Raw genomic sequence first — 23,403 nt, 5'->3', positions numbered from 1 at the left:
CCTTTGCTAGGGTCCCAAACTCCTCTTCCATGTGATAGTGATTTATGTATACCTGTACTTCCTCTAATCTAGAATATTTTGCTTGCTTGCAGTCTCCTTTGCGTTGGCAAAATCAAACACCGATTGGAAGATTTTTTTACCAAGCATTTCCATTTAGTTTCCAAGTGTAATCCTGGCTTCTTTGTGGTTCACCTCTTCCTCCCCCCCTCATTCCCATTATGATCTTTCAAATTTTGGCCACCAACACTGTTCCAAACAAGTTCACTGCAGACAGGAACAGTATCTTCTCTTTCTACTGTAATGTAGACTTTAGCAATTTCAAAGCGAGGTTACATTGTCTTGCTGATTTCTCTCGTCCAATTCCCATTCATTTCTCTCCATCTTGAAGTTATTTTTACATATGTGTTTTCTTTTCCGTGCCTCTCTATTGCCGTACATTGATACATTCTCACTGTTTTCTTCCATGCCATGACAATTAAACCATCAACTGCCTCTTAAGTGACAGCAGTAATGTACTTGACTTTTACCTGTTTTTCTTCCCACCTTTCATCTATAAAGGGGAATGCTTATTTTCTATTTTCTAGTACTGTCTGAGGGTTTACATCTGACTGGTTTAATTTATGTTTTCTCTTTACAAATGCTGATGAAGTTGCTGAGTATTTTCTGCATTTCTGTTTTTACTTTATTATAGTGTGTTGTTTGGCTTTTAATTTGCACAAGTGATGATTTTGAGCTTGGAAGGTGGTGCTTATGACCAATGTGGCCACATGTCTACCTCTAGATGAATAGTCGGTTTTCTTTTCCTCCCTCTCCAACAAAGTCAATACTACTTGAAGAGTTACAATATCTGACTGTGCTTTGCTTAGAAGAAGGCAAAAAAACTGTTCCGCTTTGCCGTAGTGCTAGAGTGTGAGCAAAAACTGATTGCATTAATTTCCTTAAATGCACCTTAAATTTTGTTTTACGAGATAACATAACAGGTGTTAACTTGTTCATTTTATATATTGCAGGATTCGAACAAAACCTGGCATACAAATAATCCAGATTTTACACACTGCTTCCAAATAACCATCCTAGTCTGGATCCCTTGCATCTACATCTGGATTTGTTTTCCATTCTACTTTCTGTTTCTTCGTTATCATGACCGAGGTTACATTAGGATGTCATTTCTCAATAAAACTAAAACGGTAAGAGAGACCGCTATTTAATAAATGGATTTGTATGCATGTGTGTACTACTTGTTTGTCACACACCAGATGTCTGGCACACTGCAAGTCACATGCTTCTCTAAATTTTGCCCAGAGTGCAGTTATAATGAAATAAAGAAAGCCATTTGGAATGTACAGACTCTTGAGCAGAAAATACTGGATCTACAATATCTGTAGCCTCCTCACTGATCTGTGTATGAACTCTAAACTGTTCACTTAGCCTTGAAGGGATGCAAGCCTACACTTTAGCAGCAGAAAAATGCATTGTATTTTATTTGTTTTAATACTTTTTCCTTTATAAACAGCCCATTTTCTGACTTGCACAGGCAGTGCCACAGGATATTAGTATATTAAAAATGGTACATCTGGTACACACAAACAATCCAGGTGGTCATGCTTTGAGTGCTTCTGGCCTGCTGCCTGAAACTGACTTGCTCTTTCTAATCTGAAAAGATCCATGATCAAACAACCATTAAACTCTGGGCTGAGTCTGTGTTTACTGGGCACTTACTTTATGGCCTTAACAGTTTTAGCAGACTAGTGCATTACATGATGCAACACTTCGATGCTTATAAAATAGCATGTCATCTGACTTGCCATAAGTGAAAGCATGGGATATCTGCTCGTTATATTTATTTTGTTATATTTACTTTTGTCATTGTAGGGTTTTTCACCTCAAGATTGATCTAGTGCTGAAGGATGTATAATTGTTATAATCAAATGTGGAAGGCTCCAGTACCAGATGTTTCTGGAAATACACATTATCAACATTTTTGTATGTTGATTTGGGTTTTAGAAGAATCTGAGTTATACGCACTCCTGGTTTTGTTTGACTCTGATCTATAACCTTATAGTACTGTCTCTATTTTCTTTCTATTATGTTCACGTGCAGTTTCTTTCTCCATCTATCATTGCTCTCTCTCGCTCTTGCTTTCAAGCTACCTCAAATCTTTTTCTCTCTAAACCATACCTCGCCCCACATTTCTCTCTCATAGATACTTTGTTCCATATATTTTTCTCTTCTCTTGTGTCTTCAGCTCCATATCTCTCTCTTTCATTCCTTACACATGCTTACCCTGGTCTGTTTTGGTTCTCTTTGTTCCTAGCTCCTTTCCAAATATCTCCTGCTTGGCTTCCCTATGTCTTTATCACTGTTCCTCTCCATCTCCATCTACCTCTTCCTTCTCCACCTCTTTGATTCAGAATCTCACTTCCTCCACAGCTTCTTTTATAAACCTAAAACATCGCAGATGTTGCAACTTATCACTCAGCCAATTGCATTCTTTGCTGGTTTAGCCCTGCTTATTATTCAAATCCCATGTTGATTAGTAACTGCCCTATTACAGGTATGGGCTGTGATTAGATGACTCATCCTATTTCTTTCACTCTTTGGCAAACTGCTCATGTTTGGTCTAATTTGATCTGTTCTTTAGCAAATTTGTTATTTTTGGAGGCCAGGCTAATTGTATAAGTTACATGTATTTATGAAGGCAAAATGTAATTTCCACCATTGTGTCTGCTTTCCTCAACTTTAGAGTAATATGAAGGGTTTGCTTTCCTGTTCATTCCAAATATTATATTTTTATTGATAATTGTGGATTGTAGGGTAATGTGCAGACCAGTCATTAACGAACCTACTTTCAGTTTCATTGGGTTATGCCAAATGTTCAGAACTATTTGTAATTAGTTGTTAAAATATATGGTTTTACTTTTTATAGAAATGTTTGCTATGTTTAACTACTTATTAGGAACACAGGAATGGGAGTCAGCCATTCAGCCCCTCGAGCCTGTTCCACCATTCGATGAGATCATGGCTGATCTGCGATCTAACTCCATATACCCGCCTTTGGCCCATATCCCTTAATACCTTTGGTTAACAAAAAGCTATCACTCTCCGATTTAAAATGAACAATTCATCTAGCATCAATTGCCGTTTGCGGAAGAGAGTTCCAAACGCCTACCATCATTTGTGTGTAGAAGTGTTTCTTAATTTCACTCAAAGGTCTGGCTCAAATTTTTAGACTATGCCCCTAGTCCTAGACTCTCAAACCAGCGGAAATAGTTTCTCTCTTTCTATCCTATCTGTTCCTCTTAATATCCTGATAACTTCGATCCGATCACCCCTTAACTGTCTAAATTCTAGGGAATGCAACCCTATTAGATTATAAAAATTGTTTAATTATCTATTGAGATTTACTTTTGTAGTTATTTACCGGATTATAATTACAAGATTACATTGACTGATTTTTTCATGTTTGTATTTATGCACGATAATACACTAGAATAGCCTGTCGTGCCATACTCGTGTATTTAAAATGGCGGCATTATTGCATACTCTATTTGTTTTGCTCATTTTTTGTGCAGCTCCCAAAAACACAAATGGCCTGCTGTGCAGTCCTGTTTTATGCCTTTAGGAATGGTTGTGAAATATGTTTTTGCTTCATCTGGGGCAAAACATGAGTGGAGGAAGTGTTCTAATAACAGCTATGCTATTTATTGACATAGCTTGTAAAAAAAAAGTAGCACTTAAATTCTGCAGTGTCACAGGACTGCCTGGGAAACAAAATGTGTGTCACGTAAGAACATAAGAAATAGGAGTAGGAGTAGGCCACCTGGCCCCTCGAGCCTGCTCTGCCATTTAATAAGATTATAGCTGATCTGATCATGGACTCGGCTCCACTTCCCTGCCCGCTCCCCATAACCCTTTATTCCCTTATCACTCAAAAATCTGACTATCTCCGCCTTAAATATATTCAATGACCCAGCCTCCACAGCTCACGGGCAGAGAATTCCATACATTTACAACCTTCTGAGAGAAAAAATTGCCCCTCATCTCAGTTTTAAATGGGCAGCCCCTTATTCTGAGACAATGTCCCCTAGTTTTTGTTTCCCCTATGAGTGGAAATATCCTTTCTGCATCCACCTTGTTGAGCCCCCTCATTATCTTATATGTTTCGATGAGATCACCTCTCATTCTTCTGAACTCCAATGTGTATTGGTCCGACCTACTCAACCTATCTTCATAAGTCAAACTCCTCATCTCCGGAATTAACCTACTGAACCTTCTCTGAATGGCCTCCATTGCAAGTATATCCTTCCTTAAATACGGAGACCAAAACTGTATGCAGTACTCTAGGTGTGGCCTCATCAATACCCTGTACAGTTGTAGCAGGACTTCTCTGCTTTTATACTCCATCCCCCTTGCAATAAAGGCCAGCCTTCCATTTATCTTCCTGATTACTTGCTGTAACTGCATACTAACTTTGTGTGCTTCATGCACAAGGACCCCCAGGTCCCTTTGTACTGCAGCACTTTGCAATTTTTCTCGATTTTAAATTATAATTTGCTTTTCTATTATTTCTGCCAAAGTGGATAACCTCACATTTTCCCACATTATACTCCATCTGCCAAATTTTTGCCCACTCACTTAGCCTGTTTATATCCCTTTGCAGATTTTTTGTGTCCTCCTCCCAATTTGCTTTCCCACTGATCTTTGTATCACCAGCAAACTTGTCTACATTATACTACATCCACCCTGCTCATTACATCCTCAAAAAACTCCAGCAAATTTGTCAAACATGATTTCCCTTTCATAAAACCATACATTCAGGATTCACACTGAAGATGTAACTCTATTTGAGAATCAAGTTCTCAGTGTAAATGGGATTACTGTTGCTTCACTGCACATTTCAATTGTTTAATTATGTATTGCGATTTACTTTTGTAGTTAGTAAAAGGTGTCTATTATTTATTGGATCATAATTACAAGATAATTCTTCCCTTCTTAGGCGGTCTCTCGTATCGAGGATGACTTGCTTCCACACCAAAATGTTCACCGGTGTTATAATGAGGGACCTGATATTACAAGGTCCCAAACTATATATTGAAGAGTGGAAGGTGCCTGTGCGTGTTGTTTTTTTTTTTAAACGTGTGGTGGCCTTTGCACACCAGCCACCACACGGGCTTGACAGAGCGAGGTCTTGGTCCAGTGGTAAGGATTAACCAAGGCGACTGGAGACCAGCTCTGCTGCACAGACCTAGTGCGCATACATATCGCAGTGTGGGCTGGCCCGCGCTGCCCCATGTCCCTTGTGTCTCCTGGACCCCGAACTCATGTCTCCCCTGGCCCATTCATGTCGCTCTACTTGCAGTTTCACTGGGTTATGCCAAATGTTAAGATGAGAAAGCCCATTTTAGTTCATCCATCCATCGAGGTCTTAAAGTCCCCTCATTGTAGCATTAATACAATTTAACGATACAATATGTTATGCATTTATTTTATTACAGACTTTGGGGTTTGCATTGTGGATAATCTGCTGGACAGATCTTATCTATGCTTTCTGGGAAAGAAGTCAAGGATTTGGGCGAGCTCCTGTTTTCATAGTGAGCCCTGCGTTGCTTGGAGTTACAATGGTAATTACATTGCTTGTTGAATTAAGGTGGAAAATACTGTCTAATCTGTTGCTCTTATTGGAAAGCATTTTTTAAACAAGTCTCTGTTTTGGTGCTGCAGTCATCGCTGTTCTTATTTAAAAAGGAAAACTGAAGCTAAAAACTGTAATTTTTGATGTTAAAATCAACTGTCGCTCATTTGACTGCCTCCTCCATGGTTGCTGATTACATGAGATTTAGATGGATAGCGACAAGACTTGCATTCAGTTCACTCTAAATGGTCCTAATCTGCCCTTTACAAAAATACCAGTTTGTACGTTAAAAAAACCCTACCAATTTGAATTTTATGAGCTAGATAAGGATATCACTGTTATGTGGTTTTATTGATTTGTACTGAGTATTTTGTTTTGACATGAAGTGTAAATTATGGATATTCGCACAAGATCATTGTGTGATCCATCTATGGCTTCTTGATTCATTGCAGTAGAATAACTGGGAATCATTGTGAAAAAAGTTTCTTTGTTTTTTTAATAAAAAGCATCAAATGATCTAAAAATTGATGCTAGGGGTTTATTGCAAATTATACAATTTATCTAAGTATATTTTATAAATTTGTTTACCCATGTAATCATATTTAGTGTTGGATTGTTTTTTTTATTTATCATTAGATGTTCTATCCTATGTTCCCTTGAATTTTCTTTTGGGTGCGCGGCCCCGTCTAAATACCGCACATGCATGGTTTTTCCTATTTAAAAGCCGGTGAGCCGGCTGCGTGGGAGCTGCAGTGTTGTGCGGCTTAGAATTAGATTAGTATGTGAAAATTTAAGAATTTCTCCAAAACTGCACTGCAAGGCTGATTTAATTTTACAATGTAAGTGGTTATATGGCTGTGTAAGAGATAAATCCCTGGCTATATGACCATGCAGGTGCAAACTGAAGGCACTTTTGCCAAAGTTCCATATGTACTTATTGAAGCAAATGTATTTTCTTAGTTGAAGTGAAAAAGCTTGATATTATTTGTACTTGAAAATGATGGTCAGTCTTTTTCTGAATAAGCCACAAAAAAGTTTAAAATTTTTATCATTTTGCTGTAGAAACCCAATGCACTATTCAAAACCATTGTCTTCGGCCCCCATCACAAACTCTGTTTACTTGCCACTGATTCCATCCTCCTCCCGGGTTTAAGCTGAGTGTTTGCAACTGTGGCGTTTTATCTGCTCCTGGTTCCTAGGCTGAGGTTCCAACCTCCTGTCCTCGCTTTCACAAAGACCGCCTACTTCCATCTCTTAACATTGCTTGTCTCCACTCCTGCCTCAGCCGATTTGATGATGAAACCCTCATCCAGACCGTTGCCACTTCCAGAGGCAACTATTCCAATGCTCTCCAGGCTGGCTTCCCATCCTCCACCCTCGATAAATTTCAGCTGGTCCAAAACTCTGCTGCTCATATCCTAACCCACACTAAGTTTGCTCGCCCATCATCTCTGTGCTCGCGGATCTATACTGACTCATGCCTCCTCCCCACGCCCAACCCCCATGCCTCGAATTTAACATTTTAATTCTTGTGTTGAAACCCCTTCATGGCTTCTCTTCTTCCTATCTGTGTAACCTCCTCCGGCCCTGCAACCCTCTGAGAATTCAGCTTTCCTCAAACTCTGGCCTCTAGTGCATCCCTCACTCCCAGTATTAACGGCCGTGAATATAGTCATCTCGGCCTGAGCTCTGGAAATCCCTACCTAAACCTCTCTGCCTCTCTATCTCACTCCTCCTCCTTTAAGGACCTCCTTAAAGCTTACATTTTTGATTAAAATTTTAGCCACCCTTCCTAATATCTCCTTTTTTATTTCTGTGCCAATTTTGTCAGATTACGCATCTGTGAAGCACCTTGGGATGTTTTTCTACGTTAAAGGTGCTATATAAATGCAAGTTGTTCAAAGAACTGATATAGATACTAGCACACACAAGGTTAACTTGTAGGTGTGAGTTTTGTGATGCACAGAATGATTACTTTAACAGATACATTCAAAGTTAGAGCATGCCAATGCTAAATTACATTATTTTGAAAATAACTAATCCCGTGTTATCAGTTGGTTGCAGTTTTCCTCATCCAGTATGAGAGGCTGAAAGGTGTCCAATCCTCTGCTATTCTTTTGATCTTTTGGTTCATTACGTTGTTGTGTGCTATTCCAATATTGAGGTCCAAAATAATGAATTCTATACACCAGGTAAGAACAATTAAAACATTGTATTTAATGTGTTTCAGGTGGTCTTAATTGATCTACATATATTTAATATTGATATTTGAAACTGAATTTCAAAGTTTATTTACTCTTTCCTGAAGGCAGTGATTGTTGCTGGGTTATGTTTCTATGAATACCTCATCCAAGTGGTCATATCTTGTGTGTGAACCCACCCAGCAGGGAGTATCAAGTGTTTTTTTGACTGGTGGACATAATGGTCAAGCACAGTCATAACTTCACCCAGAGTGCTTTTCTGATGAGTTTACTGGGCACTACGACAGCACAACTGCTAACCTACTGAGATGGCTAACTTGGTATAGACCAGGGATTGATTCTGGTACCTGTATGGCTTAGTTTTAATCCACAATCATTGCAGGAGCTCCTGTAGTTGTGCTTAAGAATTCTTTATTAATAAAAGGCAAATTAGTTAAGTTTCAGGTATGTTAACAGCCATTGAAAACCACACAGCAATGTTTCACCAATAGGAAGGCAATGCAAGATGAGTATAAGAAACTTTGTTGTTTTAATGTGTTTAAAATGAAAATATATCCCTTCTAATTAAGACTGCTTTTTAAATCGAACAGCTGCTGATTGTACTTGATCATTATGCCTCTTGTCTATGTTTTAACAACTTTACAATGTTGGTTAATTTGTGAACTTTGTTCTGAAAGTTACATCCAGCTAAATAAAGGAACCAGCTGCAGGAACTTTATGGCTTTTGCGCTTATTTTGCACATGTTTCTGAAGCTCGAATCACATGGGGATCTTTTTCTCTTTCATCTTTGCTGTAAACATTTTCAATCTGCATGTGGGTTTATTCGGGGTGGTTAAGAGAAGACTTTGACATACATGTTGAAGGTAGCGGTTATATTTGGCTTTCTCGCTTTCTGCAAGAGTACTGCTGTGCTTTCATGGGGTCTTGCATCTCTCTTGGTACCTTCCCAATTAGTCATCCGACACCGGTCAACTTGGACACTGAGTATTCGCAGACAATTTGACCATGGGTGGGAGGGGATCATTTGTGCCAAGCCCATTCATGTTCACACACTGCACTTTTCACCAAGTACTATTTAATATTAATTATGAGAAGGAAAACATGGCTAATTTCCCTTATTGTCTTCCTGTATTACATTTAAAATCCCTAAATGGCTTTGACCCATCCTATCTTTGTAACTCCTTCACCCTTGCATCCCCTCATAGGCCACTCTGTCCTCTGGCATTTTGTGCTTCCTGCTGTCCTTTTTAAGCCTCGCTGTTGCTTCAACCACTTCAGCCCCACTTTCAGGAATGCCTTCCCTTAGCACCTGTTCCTTTCCACTGTTAAATATCTTCTTAAAAGCACTGTTGAAACAACAGGCTTTGATAACTTCTCCCAGCTAGTGTTATGGCTAGTGTTCGGTCCCTTGCCGATCTCTCTTTATTTCTCCCCTCTGTGATATATTGCGATGTTTTGTATGTTGAAGTTGCTATGTAAATGCAAGTTGTTGAATAATGATGATTAATGCAGAGACAGCAAAGAGAACTAATAAGATGAAAGAGACAGACTGGCAAAGATGGAGCATATTACATAAGAACATAAGAAACAGGAGCAGGAGTAGGCCATTTGGCCCCTCGAGCCTGCTCCATTATTTAATAAGATCATGGCTGATCTGATCATGGGCTCAGCTCCCCATAACCCTTTACTCTTTTATCGCTCAAAAATCAGTCCATCTCCACCTTAAATATATTCAATGACCCAGCCTCCACAGCTCTCGGGCAGAGAATTCCACAGATTTACAACCCTCAGAGAAGAAATTCCTCCTCCCCTCAATTTTAAATGGGCGACCCCTTATTCTGAAACTATGTTCCCTAGTTCTAGCTTCCCCCATGAGTGGAAATATCCTTTCTGCATCTACCTTGTCGAGCCGCCACATTATCTTGTATGTGTCAATAAGATCACCCCTCATTCTTCTGAACTCCAATGTGTATAGGCCCAACCTGCTCGACCTTTCTTCATAAGCCAACCCCTTCATCTCAGGAATCAACCTAGTGAACCTTCTTTGAACTGCCTCTCATGCAAGTATATCCCTCCTTAAATAAGGAGACCAAAACTGTACACAGTACTCTAGGTGTGGCTTCACCAATACCCTGCATAGTTGTAGCAGGACTTTTCTGCTTTTATACTCCATCCCCCTTGCAATAAAGGCCGACATTCTATTTGTCTTCCTGATTACTTGCTGTATCTGCATACTAACTTTTTGTGTTTCATGCACAAGGACCCCCAGGTCCTTTTTTCTCAACTTAAATAATAATTTGCTTTTTTATTTTTTCTGCCAAAGTGGATAACCTCTCACTTTCTCACATTATATTCCATCCGCCAACTTTTTTCCCACTCACTTAGCCTGTCTATCCCTTTGCAGATTTTGTGTGACCTCCTCAAAACTTGCTTTCCCACCCATCTTTGTATCATCAGCAAACTTGGCTGCATTACAGTCGGTCACTTCATCCAAATCATTAATATAGATTGTAAATAGTTGAGGCTCCAGCACTGATCTCTGTGGTACCCCACTAATTACTGTTTGCCAACTGGAAAATGACCCATTTATCCTGACTCTCTGTTTTCTGTTAGTTAGCCAATCCTCTATCCATGCTAATATATTACCCCCAACCCCGTGAACTTTTATCTTATGCAGTAATGTTTTATGTGGCACCTTATCGAATGCCTTCTGGAAATCCAAACACGCCACAACCACTGGTTTCCCCTTATCGCCCTGTTCGTTACATCCTCAAATTTGTCAAACATGATTTCCCTTTGATAAAACCATGCTGACTCTGCTTGACTATTATGCTTTTCCAAATGTCCTGCTACTGCTTCCTTAATAATGGACTCCAGCATTTTACCAACGACAAATGTTAGGCTAACTGGTCTATAGTTTCCTGCTTTCTGTCTGCCTCCTTTTTTAAATAGGGGCATTACATTTGCGGTTTTCCGATCCGCTGGAACCTCCCCAGAATCCAGGGAATTTTGGTAGATTACAACCAATGCATCCACTGTCTCTGCAGCCACTTCTTTTAAGACCCTGGGATGCAAGCATCAGGTCCAGGGGACTTATCTACATTTAGTCCCATTATTTTACCGAGTACTACTTCTTTAGTGATAGTGATTTTTTAAGTTCCTCCCTCCCTATAGCCCCTTGATTATCCATTTGAGATAGTTTCAGAACACTACCTAAACAGCTGCCTTGTGCACCGATATTTTCAATGGGATTAATTGCATATACTCTTTAACCCTCCCCTCCGCCCCCCCCGCCCATGAATAACGCACTTTTTGTGTATGTTGATAAAGCATATTGTTATGTTATTATAAATTGTGCCAGAAAGAAGTATTTCATGGTTGGCAGCAGCCTTTTTTTTATTATTAAATATTAAAGGCAGTGAAGATGTCAGTTGCATTAAAACAAGCTTAACTATGAACTTTGCAGTTTATAGATTTTTTGAGTCCTTTGTTGAAAATTTTACTTGGCCTTGGCGTGTTTGTGCAGGTAATGCTTTATTGCACAAAATCAAATTTTTTTGGCAGAAAGAGACGCACAATATGAATAAAATAGTTTCTGCATAGTAATGTTTGTCTTATTTTTTAGGACTCCGATATTGATGTTTTTCGGGATATCACCTTTTACATCTATTTTGTTCTGGTATTGATACAACTTGTACTTTGCTGCTTAACAGATCAGCCTCCTCTCTTTGAATCTGTTAAGGATTCTGTGAGTATTGATCTTTTTAAACAAATTTCAGCAGATCTTTATATTGTGAAATAATAAAATGCTATAACTGCTTCATGATCTGAAAACACAGCAAATGTTTTTCTGAAAACCAGGAGGTAAAAATTCAGCTTCTGCACTCCCAGGTGTGCATTAAAACTAATGACAGCAAGTCGTGAATGGGAATCCACAATTTCATGGTGTGCTGCTAGCAGTTCAGAAGCTGATTCTGTTACCTCTAAAGTGAGAGAACTATTGTGTTTGTGAGTGAGAATTAAATGAGCAAGAAATAATTGTAACAAAGCTTGTTTACCAGTTCAGATTGCAGTTTTTCTTCCTACTATGTTCTGATTTGTATTTATGAATTCTGTGATTCATTGAGGTAGAAGATCAGCCGTGATCTTATTGAATGGCGGAGTAGGCTCGAGGGGCCGAATGGCCTACCCCTCCTAACTCTTATGTTCTTATTCTTAACTATGTGTGCATAGAGCTGGGAGAATCTACTAAACAAAGTGGTTTGCTAAACAGAGTAGCAATGGGAATTTGGTGAGAGTGGGAATTTGATGCAGAGGAAGGAAATGTTCCCTTTAAGGCACAAGGCCACGCAGCTGTCTGGAGCTCTGACGCAGGCTGTTTGCCGGCTTTACAATAGGAAAAAACACACATGCGCGTGAATTTGAATGAACCATGTTCTCTCCAAAAATTAAAGTGAACAGTGGAAGGGAGTGCTATATAATTCAAACCAAGAGGCAACAGTAAATATATAAATATTTAGAGTAATTAATTGGACCCAAAGGGATTTTTTTAAGCAAAATCAGGGACAGCTGAGACCCGTTGGCTGCAATTCCTGTGGGAAGTTTTCAAGATATTAAGGGGAACTGATAGGGTAGATAGAGAGAAACTGTTTCTGATGGTTGGGGAATCTAGGACTAAGGGACCTAGCCTAAAAATTAGAGCCAGGCCTTCAGGAGTAAAGTTGGGAAACACTTTTACATGCAAAAGGTGGTAGACGTTTGGAACTTTCTTCCATAAATGTCAGTTAATGCTGGATCAATTAATTTTAAATTTGAGATATAGATTTTTGTTAACCAAGATATTAAGGGATGTGGGGAAAAGGCGGGTATATGGAGTTGGGTTACAGATCAGCCATGAACACATTGAATGACGGAACAGGCTTGAGTGGCTAAATGGCTTACTCCTGTTCCTATGTTCCGAACTCCAGGACCTTTCATGTATCCTGGATAACCTTGTGTGCAGGAGTTGCCTCCAGTTGCTGCTCATGGTTTCTGAGCTTGAGTGTCTGGAGTCACTGCAGGACATATTGGAGGCTGAGAATTTCCTGGTGCACACATTCCAGGAGGTAGTCACCCCGCAGCTACAGAGTTCAGGACGATAGTAATTGGGTGACTATCTGGCAGCGTAGGAAGAGACAGGTAGTGCAGGAATCCTGTGGGAATGTAGCTGTGTGGCACTCTTGAACTGGTTTTCAGTGTTGGATACCAGTGAGGGCATCGACACCCTGGTTCATACTACAGCAGAGAACCAAGTTGAATATAGAAGGTACAGAGGAGATCTAAAGGGGATAAGAGGGGCAGGAGACAGTATGAGAATAGATTAGTGGCTAACATAAAAAGGAACCCAAAAATATTTTATAAATATATAAGTAGTGGAAGGGTGGAGCTGTTAAGGGACCAAAAAGGAAATCTTGTAGAGGCAGAGGGCATGGCTGAGGTACTGAATGAGAACTTTGCATCTGTCTTCACTAGAGAAGAGGATGCCGCCAATGTAGCAGTAACAGAGGAAGCAGTGACAATATTGGATAGAATAAAAATAGATAAATACTTAAAAGGATGGTAGTCCTAAAAGTAGAAAAGTCACCTGGTATGGATGGGATGTATCCTAAGTTACTGAGAAAAGTAAGGGTGGAAATTGTGCAAAGTTTCTGGCCACAATCTTCCAATCCTCCTTGGATATGGGAGTGCTGCTAGAGGACTGGAGGATTGCAAATGTCCCACCCCGGTTCAAAAAAAGGGAGAGGGATAAACCTGGCATTGCAGGCCAGTCAGCCGAACATCAGTGGTGGGAAACGTTTCGAGACAATAATCCAGGACAAAATTAATTGGCATTTGGAAAAGTATGGGTTAATAAATTAAAGTCAGCATGTTTTTGTTAAAGGCAAATAGTGTTTGACTAACTTGATAGAGTTCTTTGATGAAATAATGGAGAGGGTAATGCAGTTGATGTTGTATATATGGACTTTCAAAAGGCGTTTGACAAAGGACCACATAATAGACTTATTAGCAAAATTAAAGCCCATGGGATTAAAGTGTCAGTATTGGGACCACCACTCTTTTTGATATATATTAATGACCTGAACTTCAGTATACAAGGCATAACTTCAAAGTTTGCAGATGATAAGAAACTCGGAAATGTAGTAAACAATGAGGAGGATAGTAACAGACTTCAGGAGGACTTAAATAAACTGAAATAGGCAGACACATGACAGATGAAATTTAAGAGAAATGTGAAGTAATTTTGGTCGGAAGAATGAGGAGCGGCAATATGAACTAAATGACACAATTTTAAAGGGGGTGAACGAACAGAGACCTGGGGGTGCATGTACACAAATCTCTGAAGGTGGCAGGACAAGTTGAAAAGACTGTTTTTAAAAAAAAAAACATATGGGATCCTTGGCTTTATTAATAGAGGCAGAGTACAAAGGCAAGGAAGTTATGCTAAACCTTTTTTAAAACACCTGTTGAGCCTAAGCTGAAGTATTGTGTTCAATTTTGGGCACCACACTTTAGGAAGGATGCCAAGGCCTTGGGAGGGGGTGCAGAAGAGATTTGCTAGAATGGTACCAGGGCTATGTGACTTGAGTTATGTGGAGAGACTGGAGACGCTGGGATTATTCTCCTTAGCAGAGAAAGTTAATTTTACAGTGGTGTATAAAATCATGAATGGTTTTGATAGGGTAAATAAGGAAAAACTATTGCTAGTGGCAGAAGTGTCACAGATTTAAGGTGATTGACAAAAGAACCAAAGGCGACCATGAGGAAACATTTTTTTGCACAGCGTGTTGATGTGATCTGGAATGCACTGCCTGAAAGGGTGGTGGAAGCAGATTCAATTGTAACATTCAAAAGAGATTTGAATAAATACTTGAAGGGAATTTTTTTCACAGGGGACAGAGCAGAGGGGTGGGATCAATTCGATAGCTCTACCAAAGAGTCAGCACAGGCATGATGGGTGGAATGGCTTTCTGTGCTGCATCGTTCTCTGAATCTATTCCTATGTTCTCAATTACTAATTACTGCCTTAGAACACCAAGAAGCTCCAGAGACTCCTAGTTTGGAATTTTCTGATTACAGCCAATCTGTTTCTAGCTTTAGTTGGATATTGCTTAGCAATTGTTGCAAATTTAGCATAATACCACTGTTAATGAGATTTTGATTTAATGAAGAACATGGAGTCGTTTTTAAATATTCTACACAATGTAGGAGTAAAGCCTAGCTTTCTAGATTCTGGAGAAATCCAATGCTAAGTATACACATGAAAATCTAATCCTGATGTTGCAGACAGGGAATGGTACATGTGGGGTCTTGGACATTGTATAAAGCTGCAGGACCTATGCCACAGCATCAGTTCTTTTTCCACTGCTGTGCCACCTCCCCTCCAATGAGACATTTCTCAATTTCTTGCACCAGACCTCGTCAAATTTTAGAACTCGGTCACCAGAGTGTCTGTTAAATGTCTGTTAAATAGTTTGTAAGAAATATTTCTGTTTTCAAATCTGGCATTCTGAGATTTTCATTTTCTTGACAATTGAGAACATTGTCATCTATCTGTGCCAACCGATGAGCCTCCAGAGTTGTCTTTGTCAAAACAAACAGCTAAGACAAGGCGATAAAAGCCAGCCCTGTTAGATAGTCTGCAGGCACTTTTTTAAGGTCATGTGGTCTAACCATAAGCTAATTATATGATTCTTAGAAAGCCATATCAAGAGCAAATAAAGCAAGCAAAACAAGAACATAGCATATTGGGGCTGAAATTGCGGTCGGAGGCTTCCCGCGGGCAATTGCCTCCGACCTGAAACACTTCTACGAAATTACCTGGTGGTCCGGGAGGAGCGCGGGATTCCGGTGGGGAGGCCTTCTCTTTCCATGCTGCGAAGTGCGCTCCTGTCCTCCAGATTCCCACGCAGGAGGTGCAGTCACGTTTGACTGCTCAGCCAATCAGGTACAGTATTCCACAGCATTTTCATCAAATGCTGTGGAATATTGTACCTGATTGGCTGAGCACAGGTAAACACATGTAATAAAAAAAATAAAAACACACCTCACTTAATTAAAATGAATTGAAATTAAAGTTAATAAATATCTTGGCGAAATTTTTTTTCCCGAGTTTTTAAAGTTTTAAAAATTATAGTTAAAAATAAATGTAACGTGGTGGGCAGGGTTTTTAAAAATAATGTCTTTTTAATTTAATTTCATATTTTTGTATGTTTTTAAACTCTTATGTCTGTAAAAGTAAGCTCTACGCCTGCTTTTCAGGTGCAAGAATTTTGAGGACATTTGCTGGGCAAGATATGGGTAAATACCGCAATCTTGCCCTTGCAAATGTCCTCGCTCCTGATATGCGTTGGATATCGGAAAAGTTGGTTTTCGTCGCATGCGCATTGTGCGCTGAAAACAGGCTTTTGCGATGCCTTCCCGGGTCCGTAGACACTCAATACAGAAGGCCGGGATTTCGGTGCCAATAAGGGACTTAAGGTACAAGTTTTAAAAGATACATTTTTGTTAAAGGCTGCGCAGAGAAATCAGACAAATGATCTATACTAGACTCTTCCCTCTTGCATCTATGCTGCTTCTTCAATATAAATTCAGGCTGAAAATCCTAATCGAAGAGCACAAGATTATAGTCCAAGGGCAAAGCCCAGGAGTTGGGTTTGTCTCCTCCATCCAATGCCTTAGTATTCCTTTGGTAAATAAAGTAACCCAACTTTAATGCAGTACAAATAGCCCAGAAAAATAATTCAATAATTTCAGAATTAAGATTTTCTTCGTGCTTTCTTTGACATAATTACTATATACAAACTGTTAGAATATTTTTAAAGCTTTAATATACAATGGTGAAAATGTAACTTTACCTGACCTACAATGACAACATACAGTATGAATAATAAATAATCCGACTTACTCAAAGGCAGCTGTTTTAATTGGCTTTCATTGTGTTGTAATTGCAGTCTCAGATGTATTAACTGTATAATGCACACTGTTCACTCATGTTTGTCTTGTTCACTGCTATCACACACTGGAGAGAACTTAAAAAAAATTAAAATGCTTTCCCTGTCTCTCTCATCCTGTATTTTCAATCAAAGTTATTCAAACCCATTTAGATTACTTAGTATTCATACAATAATTTGGGAACACTTAAAGCATGCCAGATCCCTTTTGAATATTAGTAAGCCATCCTATGTCCCCTGCTTTGTCATAAAATTGTGTCTTCAACTAATTCAGAAATCCTTTTAATTGGTCTGCTTGGTTGATGCTGAAAAGTAGGAGTGGAAGGGAATTCGACAGATTGCTGTTCAACCAAAACAATGTCCACCTGTTTTATTGTGTAGCTAGTTACATCCCATTAATTTGCTGCTGTTTCTCTAATACTACAAGCCCACACTTTTGCTAAGTCTTTTTTTCAAGGGACTTTACCAAACCTCTTGAATTTAATTAAGCTTTGAACTTTTCAGTTCTTTTTTGTGTTGAGACAGTAACTTTTCTTTTAATTCTTTGTCTAGAATCTCTGCCCTGAGCTAAGTGCTTCATTCTTGTCCAGGATAACATTTTGGTGGTTTACAGGGTAGGTGCAAATCTAAAGCATTTGGTCTTTTTGCAGATATGTTGGGTGAATTTGAAATTAACACAAAAGGTAATCCGATAAATCTTTATTTTACATTACCACTCATTTGTAATATTATAGAGATTTCCTGTCAAATAAGTTTGGTTTTCCTACAGATTAATTTAAAATGTTCTAGATGGCTATGGATGTGCGTTACCCAAGTACTGAAACTTAATCAACTAATATATGATGCACATGTATGTATTTTGTGTGGCACACTGTACTACAAATTCAAAAAATTCTCTTTTTAAAAAAAAAGAAGAAAACCAGTCATTGAATCCTGGATGCTTCTAGCCAGGAGCTCTATGGGCTCAATTTTCCCCAAGCCCATTTTTTGGCATATTGTCAGAGTTGCGCCCGTTTTTCTCGGCCAGAAATGCGTCAAAAATATTTTGCCAAAGTTTCCCCGATGTATAATTCAAATTTGGCGCTGCGCAGCGTGTCCAGTCAACTCGGGTGGGGTGGAGCCTGCTTTCTGCGCTGAAAAATGAAGCTGCACCTTCTGTGCATGCGCAGAAAAAAAACGGACTCATTCTCCTGTTCCTTCACTGGACAATAATCAAACTCTGATTGACTTGAAGCTGTATTTAATGCGCAAAAATTAGACATTACGGCCTTAAAAATACAACGTTAGCAGTAGAATAATGCATTTTGCATTACATAGTATATGTCCTTGTAAAACTGTACTTCCCGACATTCTGTAAGCAATGCTAGGGGAGATCCGCAAGTAGATAAATAAAAACAGTACATCTATTGCTCGTTTTGTACATCAGAAATTATAGTTTGTTCCAGGTACAAAGTCAATCTAAAGAAAGAGGGGGGGAAAAGCCAGTTACTTAATGCTAGAGCCTTAAACTGACCAGTATGTTCTAATCTCCATAGTTCCCTCACCAGACAACAATTAAACTCTGAACTGAGACTCTCTTTATTCAAATAGATGTTTGTGACCTTGGAGAGACAGCTCTATGGGTTCAGTTTTCCCCAAGCCCGTTTTCTGGCGTATTGTCAGAGTTACACCCATTTTTTTTTTAGGCCAGAAATATTTTGCCAAAGTTTCCCCGATCGAAAACTCAAATTTGGCACCACGAAGTGTGTCCAGTCACCTCGGGTGGGGTGGAGCCTGCTGTCTACGCTGAAAAACGAAGCCGCACCTTCTGTGCATGCGCAGAAAAAAAGTTATGTTTTTGACGTCATTCCAATGGACGCACATGCTCAGTACAGCTCGGATTTGGCAATCGGCCATTTTTAAAGAGCCAGTTGTGTGTGTGAGAACGAGTGCTGTATGAGAGCATTGGAAAAATCACAGCTGGAGCAATACAAGATCTTAGAGTGATATTGAAGTAAAGTTTGATACAAGAGTAATTTTTATTAAAGTTAAGTACATTGTAAATTTTTGAATAAAATATATTTTACATTAAAACTGCATCATGTTCCATTAACACAACACAACATTACGGAACAGCTCCAAACAGTAAACGTGTCCATGTGGAATAGTTGTCACTGAGCCCTCCGGCATCAGTAAAGCGTTCACGGATGAGCTGCTGGTGCAAGGCTCGAGCAATCGTTAGAGGGGCACAATGGCCCGCCCTCCTCTGCCGTCGAGCTCTGGCCTCAGGCACTTGCATGGCTTCCTCATCCTTGTCATCCTCCTCCTCCTCCTGCTCTACACGTGCATCTTCCACATCATTATCAACAGATGCTACTGCCTCATGATAGCTAAATTATGCAGCATGCAGCACACAACAGTGAACTGACTGAAAACCTCAGGGGAGTACAGCAAGTAGCCTCTGGAATGGCCCAGGCATCGGAAGCGCTGTTTCAATATGCCAATGTGCGACATGTTGTATTGACGGTCAGCTTCCGTCTAGGTTATGCATGGGGCATCATGAACCAGGTGGCGAGGCCGTACCCTTTGTCTCCCAGTAGCCATCTCTGCTGAAACATGGCGGATATAATGCTGTCGCGTAGGATGAACAGATCATGGATGCTGCCAGGGTATCTTGCATCGACTGACATGATATGATGCATGTCGTCACACACATGCTGCACATTAATAGAGTGGAAGCCTTTTCTGTTCCTGTACATCTCTGAATCTGTCAAACGTGCTCGCAAGGCGATGTGGGTACAATCAATGCAGCCCTATACCTTTGGGAAGCCAACAATCCTGGAGAAGCCCACAGCCCTGTCATGGATTGCTTGAGCGGTCATGGGGAACTTTATGAAGTCATTCCTACGCGTGTACAGTTCAGCCGTGACCTGGCGAATGGAGACATGTGTTGCATGTTGAGAGATGGCGCACACATCCCCAGTTGTAGCTTGAAACGATCCGGAATCATAGAATGAAAGTGTAGTTGTAACCTTCACTTCAACTGACAAAGCTCCTGGTGCCTCGAGGTTGCAGGTCTGCTTTGACCAACTCTCAGATCTCACTTATAACTTCCTTGCGGAAACGCAGCCTTCTGACACAGTCTGCATCACTTGGGTGAAGGTACGAATGTCTTGATTTACCCGAGGTGGGTAAGGTCTCCTGCCCAGCACCCTACGGGCTCTGATGTTCCTGATGCAAAGTTGTCGAATCAATTGTCTTCTATGTAGCACCATGATGCAGAAGGCTCGCACAAGGTATGGCATTGTCAATATTGCCCCCATACTTAAATTTAACCTTTTGAAAGAAGCTCAAAATGGCATGAAAGCAGGCAGCACAGGTTCGCAGTTGTATCTCTCCAGATCTGTATGAAAGGACCACACCCAAAGGTCTTGTGACTTCTCCTCTCTTTCCTCCTCCCCCCCCCATCTTTACTAATTGGAGTCTTGTGACTTCTCTCTCCCCCTCCCCGGGCTCCAAGCCTGCCGATCGGCTTCTCTCGCTCTCCTCCACCCCCCGCCCCCCCTCCCCAACTTGTTTTGTGCCTGAGCCCCTGTGTCCGGGCACGAGGCCGATTCTGCCGGTCAAATCTACAACCTTCCAGCGCTGCTTCAAGATGTTCGCTGTTGGCGTGAGGGTAGTTTAAAAAATGAGAGAACTTCTGAAATCCAACAAATTTATACTTCTACGTTGACAGTTTAAAAAAAAAAGTTCAACTTTATTATTGATTTTGACAGTGTTCTTGACTCCCTCCAAAATCTTCAATTTAAAAACAATGGTGTCTTTCAGCGCAGATTTGTGAATGTGCGCTGGTTTTCTTAACTCACCAGAAGGTTTTCGGGAGTGGCCAGATATGCCGACTTAAGAGAAAAAAATGTTTGCCAAACTTCGAACAATTGAAAAAATCGCGCAGATATGAGGGAACATGACGTTTTTAAAAAAAAAACTGGCCGAAAAACATCGTAACTAAGTCAGTTACACTGACATAGATCGCATGGGAAACTTTGAAAAAATAAATACGCCAAGAAAAACGGCGCTTGCCAAAAAAATGGGGAAAATTGAGCCCATTGTATATAGTGTTATACCAAGCAAAACATGCCGAACACAGCATATCAGCTGACTTGTGGTAAGCAATACGACAGGAAATTGGCTAGTTAATGCGTATATTTTGAAGACAAAATTGCAGGCAGCAAAAGTTGTATCTGTTTCCTCCCCAAACTAAAGAAATAATTGTGAAAACTTTTTAGTACCTGTATAGAAATTAAAACCTCTAGATTTTTAATCATCTATTAATTACTATTAATTAGTTTTTCAGTTTAATCAAAATGCTTTTGCTTTCAGAAAGTTCATTATTGTAAAGCAATTGAAGGAAAAGCTACATTATTCATTTCCATTTCATTTAAGAACATAAGAAATAGGAGCAGGAGTTGGCCATAAGGCCCCTCGAGCCTGCTCCACCATTTAATACGATCATGGCTGATCCGATCATGGACTCCGGTTCACTTCCCTGCCTGCTCCCTTATTCCTTTATCGGTTAAATTGATATTGGCAGTGTTGCAAAACCATGTTTCAATCATGCATTAGACATACAGTTCCTCAGTCTGCAGTCAGTGAAGTGTGTCATTTCCTCTTATTTGTTCCTGTTGTAAGAACATTTCTTTTAATTGCGTAGTTTCCAATCTCGTGTTGTACATCACCATTTTAAAACTTGTGGCCCGGATTTTGCTCTCTGTGGCGAAAGAACGGCTTTTGACATTAACCTCGCTTACAGTTGTCCACAGACTTTCAATGGGCTTGTCAGCGGATATTTCCACTAATCCGGTGTCTGCTTCAGTGCGGCATCCTCCATAGGGGATCTGTGAGGTCTGTGAACAAGGCAAACAACAGTGAGGCTCTTGAACCAGTCAAGAGCAAGCGCAGGAGGGAGGGAGTGGGGTGGGGAGGCAGGTGGAGGAGCGTGCGCAAGGTTTGCCTTTGTCGTGTCCGAATCCGGTACCTCGATCAATGTTGGGTGGTCCATCCGTTTTTTTTTCATGTCGGTTTGATACAACTGAATGGCTTGCTAGGCCATTTCAGAGGGCAGTTAGCAGTCCACCATATTGCTGTGGGTCTGAAGTCACATATAGGCCAGACTGGGTAAGGATGGCAGATTTCCTTCCCGAAAGAACATTTTACGATAACCTGGTAGTTTCATAGGGCCCAAGTTTCCGCCCTCTGGAAAAACGGCGCATCTCGATAAGGTGCGTCGACTTTCTGGAAGAAAAAGGGCGCCGAAAATTTACCTTGTGATTCTCCGGTCTCCTCAGGATGTCTTTGTGCTCGGCGTGGCGCAGCACAGGGGGTCGAGGGCGGAGCCAGGTCCCGGCGCTGAAAACTCTGCCGGGACCTCTGCAGATGCGTGCTAGAGTATGTGCGTGTGCAGTAGCTCCAGGCCCCCGAGGCTGCGTGGGAGGGGCCTGACCCTAGCCCTGGCCGAATGGGCTGACCGGGCGAAGATCGGACTGCACCTCCCTCCCCCACTCTCTCTCTCTTCTTCAGCCTTCCCCTCTCTTCTCCCACCACTTCGCTTTCCCCCCCACCCCCTCTTCTCCTCCCCCGCCCGCCCCCCTTCTCTTCTCCACCTCCCCATCTCTTCTCCACCTCCCCTCCCCCCCATCATTGGCGGGGCCCGCCTGCCCAGCATCTCGCTGTGGGTGGGCCCCACCCGAAATGTCGGCAGCGGTGGCCCGACCCAGCCCGTTCAGCCTCAGCAGCCCGACCCAGCCCGTTCAGCGACTCTCCCCCTCCCTCCTCTCTTCCTCCTTCTCTCCCTCCATCCTCTCTTCCTCCTTCTCTCCCTCCCTCCTCTCTTCCTTCCTCCCTCCCTCCTCTCTTCCTCCCTCCCTCCCTCCTCTCTTCCTCCCTCCCTCCCTCCTCTCTTCCTCCCTCCCTCCCTCCTCTTCCTCCCTCCCTCCCTCCTCTCTTCCTCCCTCCCTCCTCTCTTTCTCACTCCCTCCCTCCCTCTCTTTCTCACTCCCTCCCTCCCTCCCTCTCTTTCTCCCTCCCTCCCTCCCTCCCTCTCTTTCTCCCTCCCTCCCTCCCTCCCTCTCTTTCTCCCTCCCTCCCTCCCTCCCTCTCTTTCTCCCTCTCTTTCTCCCTCACTCCCTCTCTTTGTCCCTCCCTCCCTCCCTCTCTTTGTCCCTCCCTCCCTCCCTCCCTCTCTTTGTCCCTCCCTCCCTCCCTCCCTCTCTTTGTCCCTCCCTCCCTCTCTTTGTCCCTCCCTCCCTCCCTCTCTTTGTCCCTCCCTCCCTCTTTGTCCCTCCCTCCCTCTTTGTCCCTCCCTCCCTCTCTTTGTCCCTCCCTCCCTCTCTTTGTCCCTCCCTCCCTCTCTTTGTCCCTCCCTCCCTCTCTTTGTCCCTCCCTCCCTCTCTTTGTCCCTCCCTCCCTCTCTTTGTCCCTCCCTCCCTCTCTTTGTCCCTCCCTCCCTCTCTTTGTCCCTCCCTCCCTCTCTTTGTCCCTCCCTCCCTCTCTTTGTCCCTCCCTCCCTCTCTTTGTCCCTCCCACCCTCTCTTTGTCCCTCCC

At 41.5% G+C, this 23,403-nt stretch overlaps 1 protein-coding gene across 1 annotated transcript in view; it reads left to right on the top strand.

The window, feature by feature from the left end:
* abcc1 (ATP binding cassette subfamily C member 1 (ABCC1 blood group)) overlaps positions 1–23,403 on the top strand; it is a 124,636-nt gene that overhangs the window by 15,480 nt on the left and 85,753 nt on the right. Inside the window, exons 2-7 of the mRNA XM_070901753.1 lie at positions 1,011–1,187; positions 5,496–5,621; positions 7,687–7,824; positions 11,460–11,582; positions 17,377–17,438; positions 17,614–17,674. Of these exons, the coding sequence (XP_070757854.1) occupies positions 1,011–1,187; positions 5,496–5,621; positions 7,687–7,824; positions 11,460–11,582; positions 17,377–17,438; positions 17,614–17,674 (687 nt within the window). The remainder of the gene's footprint in view (positions 1–1,010; positions 1,188–5,495; positions 5,622–7,686; positions 7,825–11,459; positions 11,583–17,376; positions 17,439–17,613; positions 17,675–23,403) is intronic.

Source organism: Pristiophorus japonicus, chromosome 15 (genome assembly GCF_044704955.1).
Source record: "Pristiophorus japonicus isolate sPriJap1 chromosome 15, sPriJap1.hap1, whole genome shotgun sequence".
NCBI lineage: Eukaryota > Metazoa > Chordata > Chondrichthyes > Pristiophoridae > Pristiophorus > Pristiophorus japonicus.
Note: the sequence above shows the minus strand (reverse complement) of the source record. Positions and strands in the feature narration are given on the sequence as shown.